Source organism: Penaeus vannamei, chromosome 21 (genome assembly GCF_042767895.1).
Source record: "Penaeus vannamei isolate JL-2024 chromosome 21, ASM4276789v1, whole genome shotgun sequence".
Taxonomy (NCBI): Eukaryota; Metazoa; Arthropoda; class Malacostraca; order Decapoda; family Penaeidae; genus Penaeus; species Penaeus vannamei.
This window is the reverse complement of record NC_091569.1, coordinates 6,211,659-6,216,658: the sequence shown is the minus strand read 5'-3', so window position 1 is coordinate 6,216,658 and position 5,000 is coordinate 6,211,659. Positions and strand designations below refer to the sequence as shown.

The 5,000-nt window shown below is 37.8% G+C and overlaps 1 protein-coding gene across 3 annotated transcripts in view; it reads right to left on the bottom strand.

Moving 5' to 3' along the window:
* The window catches only part of hppy (MAP4K3-like protein hppy), an 84,745-nt gene that overhangs the window by 66,430 nt on the left and 13,315 nt on the right, over positions 1-5,000 (bottom strand). For all 3 annotated transcript variants that reach the window (XM_070135794.1, XM_070135796.1, XM_070135795.1), the window contains exons 6-9: positions 3,313-3,522; positions 2,835-2,984; positions 2,262-2,355; positions 1,610-1,713 (exon numbers count right to left, since the gene is read on the bottom strand). In XM_070135794.1, coding sequence (XP_069991895.1) covers positions 1,610-1,713; positions 2,262-2,355; positions 2,835-2,984; positions 3,313-3,522 — 558 coding nt within the window. The remainder of the gene's footprint in view (positions 1-1,609; positions 1,714-2,261; positions 2,356-2,834; positions 2,985-3,312; positions 3,523-5,000) is intronic.

The following is a 5,000-nucleotide window of genomic DNA, read 5'->3' as shown; positions in this document are numbered from 1 at the left end:
TGGTTGCCCATCAATTTTTTGGCAGCAAAAATTTACATTGCAATAATTATCATACCAATATCTCTTAGTGTCAACATTTTCTTCTTTTTCACATTTTTTTCTTAGCTTTTTTTCTTATGAATCATCTAAGGTCATCTAAAGTGAACAAATTCTTTCTTTTCCTACAATGCAAGATACTTTAAACACAGAAGCTCTCTGCTCATTCTCATACACCTGCTCACCTGCAAATTTCCAACAGTGCAAGATACTTTAAACACAGAAGCTCTCTGCTGATTCTCATACACCTGCTCACCTCATAATTCTTAAAAGTTCTAACCAGCCAGAAATTCCATGAAGCTGTCTAAACAACATGACAATTATCAAGCATCAATAAACACTATCATGAACTTGTGCTTTGACTTGGATTTTCCAGTAAGTGACACAGGAAATGGTTAAATCTCACTCCATATCTACTCTAGTAATTACCTTTTAATCCAATTAAGAAAAGAAAAAGAGGGAGAGAGGGAGAGAGGGAGGGAGAGTGAGGGAAGGAGGAAGGGAGAAAGGGAATAAGAGTGAGGGAAGGAGGAATGGAGAAAGGGAAGAAGAGAGGGAGGGAGAGAGAAGGGAGAGAGGGAGAGAGAAGGAGAGAGGGAGAGAGAAGGAGAGAGGGAGGGAGAGGGAGAGGGAGAGGGAGAGAGAGAGAGGGAGGGAGAGGGAGAGGGAGAGAGAGGGAGGGAAGGAGGGAGGGAGAGAGGGAGGGTAGGAGAGGAGAGGGAAGGAGAGAGGAGAGGGAAGGAGAGAGGAGAGGGAAGGAGAGAGGAGAGGGAAGGAGAGAGGAGAGGGAGGGAGAGAGGAGAGGGAGGGAGAGAGGAGAGGGTGGGAGAGAGGAGAGGGAAGGAGAGAGGAGAGGGAGGGAGAGAGGAGAGGGCGGGAGAGAGGAGAGGGCGGGAGCGAGAGGGGGGGAGAGGGGAGAGAGAGAGGGGGAGAGGGGGGAGAGAGGGGGAGAGAGAGGGGGGGAAAGAAGGGGGGGAAAAAAGAGAGAGAGAGAGAGAGAGAGAGAGAGAGAGAGAGAGAGAGAGAGAGAGAGAGAGAGAGAGAGAGAGAGAGAGAGAGAGAGAGAGAGAGAGAAAAAGAAACACTTCTTTTACAAGTGTTTCCAAGTTTTCTACCATGTACTTGCAAGCCACACACCTATGATAAAAATATGATCCACTAAACTGCTTCAAAACTAAATTTTTCAACTTCATATTCACTTACTTCTTGACATTCCTCAAGCTTAAGGAACATTACAGAACATTAACACACATGAAAATCTCAAGTAGAACACATGCACATAAAACGTAAATTAAAGGGAATACAAAATAACAATAAATCTCAAATAGAAAACACCTTACAAAGAACAAATTTTCTCAGATAATATTCTGCAGGGAACAAATTGACACTATCCAAAATCTTTAAAATTCACATAAATTATTCGGCAGGGAACATATTAACGCATTCCAAAATCTTTAAAACTCAAATAAATTATTTCGCAGGGAACAAATCAAGACCATTGAAAATCTTTAAAATTCACAAATAATATGCTGTGGAGTACAAATGAACACAATTTCAAATCCTTTAAAATTACCTCCATGGCTGGGTCCCACGGTTGCCCTGCCCCCTGGTACCTGGCTGGAGGGGGCTCTGCGTTTAATTCTGTGACTAGTGGAGCACCAAAGTTGACAGATTCCACTAAAGAAAAGAAAAAAAAAAAGACAGATTTACCCCTTTCTTTTGGGGGAGATATAAATAACTGTGTGTGTGTGTGTGTGTGTGTGTGTGTGTGTGTGTGTGTGTGTGTGTGTGTGTGTGTGTGTGTGTGTGTGTGTGTGTGTGTGTGTGTGTGTGTGTGTGTGTATGTGTGTGTGTGGGGGGGGGGGGGGGTCTGTCTATGGCATGTGTCTGTCTATGAAGTGTTATATCACATTCAAATAAATTACATGTTTCCTTTTACATGTAAGCATAGGTAACACATTGCATCTGGGTTATCCATAGTTTGAAATTTGTATGGCATATGTAATCATACTGTTTAAATGTGAAACAAATATACTGTCTGGAACATACACAAAAAAAAAGAAAAAAAAGAGCAATAACAACAATAATGATAATATGAAAAAATAGCTCTAGACAGCACAAATAAACTGGTAAGAAAGAATAAACAAAACTAAATATATTCCTCTAAAATGGAAATAGAAAATTAAAAATATGGCAATGATACATCAATGGTTGTCAAAACTTACTGTGCAATTCTGACTTAGTTCTCTGCTTAGGTCGTGCTGGAGTTCTTGAGGTTATTCTCTGAGGAACATTTGTAACTGCCCCTTCCTCATCAATCTAAAAATATACATTAACAAAAATGAATATATCACATACAAAAAGGAGGAATTCTACATCACATATCACTCTACACAACCATAATGTTTAATTAAATTTAATTAACATTAGGTATATGTTATCTAAATACTTAATTACTTTGGATTAGGTCCATGCAAAGCTTGTCTATGCAAGTCTCACTTGAATATCTCTGAACCTAAACTTACTTGAACCATCATTGTGGTACCAGATAAAGATATTTCCTGCTTTTAATACATATAGTTATCTATGCAAGATTAAGACAAGCTTTATACTACAAACAAATCAATCATTTAGCTTTTGAGGGATAATATGAAAATATAAGCTTTCCTTTGCAATAATTCCATGCCTACAATAATGGAAAATCTTAACACCCATACAACTGAACCAAATTACACCACTATCAATCAATCTTTAACGTATCCCAAGCTATATACATGATACTTTTTCAATATCCTTACCTCTAACTCAGGAGGGAATGAATGCTGTGGGTTGTGAGCTTTCTGCAGCAATTCAACAGCCAGCCACTTGGGAAGGTCAGCCGCCACAAAGGGGTGAAGGAGTAATTTGTCGGCAGTCGGACGTCTCTTGGGGTTCTTTGTTAGACTCAGCTGCACAAGAGAGAGATTTAATCTATATAAATTTCTCTCTCTCTCTCTCTCATTCATCTAAGGTCTTTTTCTTTATTTTTCTTTTATTAGACTACCTCTCAGACCTATCTCCAGCTCTTTAGAAATGCTTTGTCTTGTCTTGTTTAAGCTTTCAGGAAGAACTTCAAAACTAGTGTGCCAATAGATTCATTTTTTTCTGGTGACATTTGCTTATTGTGACCCTAATTCATGCACATATTACAAAATGAGAGTCATTGCATACATTCATATTAGAGGGAAATTAAAAAGAACTAAAGGAAAGAAAAAAAATCACTCCTCTATTTCTCACCTTAACAAAATGATGAAAATTTTGCGTCCACTTTGCCTTGTCTTTTAACGTTGGGGGCTTGAAGCCACTCTTGGACATAAGAAAAAGGGCACGCATTGGATGAAGGTCAAACATAGGTGGTTGGAGTTCGGCTAACTCAATGGCCGTAATTCCAACAGCCCAAATATCACAAAGTTGATTATAGCCACCCTTCCTCTCCACTGCAGCAACCTGGAGGAAAAAAAAATATTTTCATTGAGCATGCAGTCAATAAAGTACAACTTAAGAATGTATGGATGATGAAAACTTTTCAGACAAGAGATCCAGAACACCTACTGCCATTATAGAAAATACTACTGATCCCAAGATTGGAATATCAGAGCTAAATAGGAATCCTAGTTTCACCAGCGAAATAATATTGCAAGAACAGGTTTAAATGGTTTTCCCCTGAAAATTAGACAACATGGAAGGTCTCAGATAATGGGAAATAATGAAAAAACTCAAGCTTCTCTCTTTACAAAGACAAAGAGAAAGATACTTCAAAAGATATGTATGAAAGAGCATTGAAAACCTGGCACCAAATCCCAGACGGGCAGAAGAGGGAGGAATTACAGTAATACTAGGGACGTCACCTCAAAATATTAGGGGGGGGGGGGGGATTGCTCTGCTAAAACATATTTGCCCAGCCTATCACTTTACTAAATCAAGTTCCAAAATTTCCATATCTATGACCTATCCAAGTGTTTTTTTAATTAAAAAAAAGGCAAAACTTTCTAAAGTTTTGCTTTGACATTCGACCCTTGACAAGTTTTATCTGCCCTGCCCTCCCTTGCAAAAAGGATTTTTTTTTTTTTTTCCTACCACATTAGTGTATTTCATCCCCTCCATCCCCCCTAAAGTTACATTACTGAATAAGACTCTCCATCAAATAGGGAAGAACATGTTATTATTATGGGATAACTGCTTAAATTTCCTAATTATGAACATTTTTAAACATTTTTAGCTTTTTGACCATTTTCCAATTTCCATAATTGTCTTTTGATTTGCTTTGTCCAGATGTTAATAGACTATCTAAGTTTTTTGTTATTTGTGTCAGATATTTCATTTTTTCGCAATATTCAATTTCTGTAATACAACCTTTGTCCCCATTCACAGTGGCCAGGAATAAGAAAGAAAGAAAGAAGGAAAGAAAGAAAGAAAGAAAGAAAGAAAGAAAGAAAGAAAGAAAGAAAGAAAGAAAGAAAGAAAGAAAGAAAGAAAGAAAGAAAGAAAGAAAGAAAGAAAGAAAAAGAAGAAGAAGAAGAAGAAGAAGAAGAAGAAAAATCTATCTATCAATCTATTATCTGAACATTTCAATTTCTGGTCTTCACACTTTAGTAGTTCTGGTAGCTGCTCAGAGATTATAGAGCTGAATTTCAAATTTCACCTATCTTGCTATCTTTACTTATAGGAATTATCATGAACAAAAGAATGGTCCTTTACCCAGCCACAGTTCAAGTTTGCGTAATTCTTCACAAAGCAGCTTTTGGAAGTGTTGTACTTTCTCAATAGATGACATAGCACATTCATTCTCACTCTAATTCCTACTTTCCCCTTACCATCATCTGCTTTAGTTTCAAAACCTATTGCATTTTTTTCAGCTAATTTAGCCCTCTCTCTCCTGACAAGCCTCAATGATGTTCACCATGCAAGGATAGTCTGTTTACAAC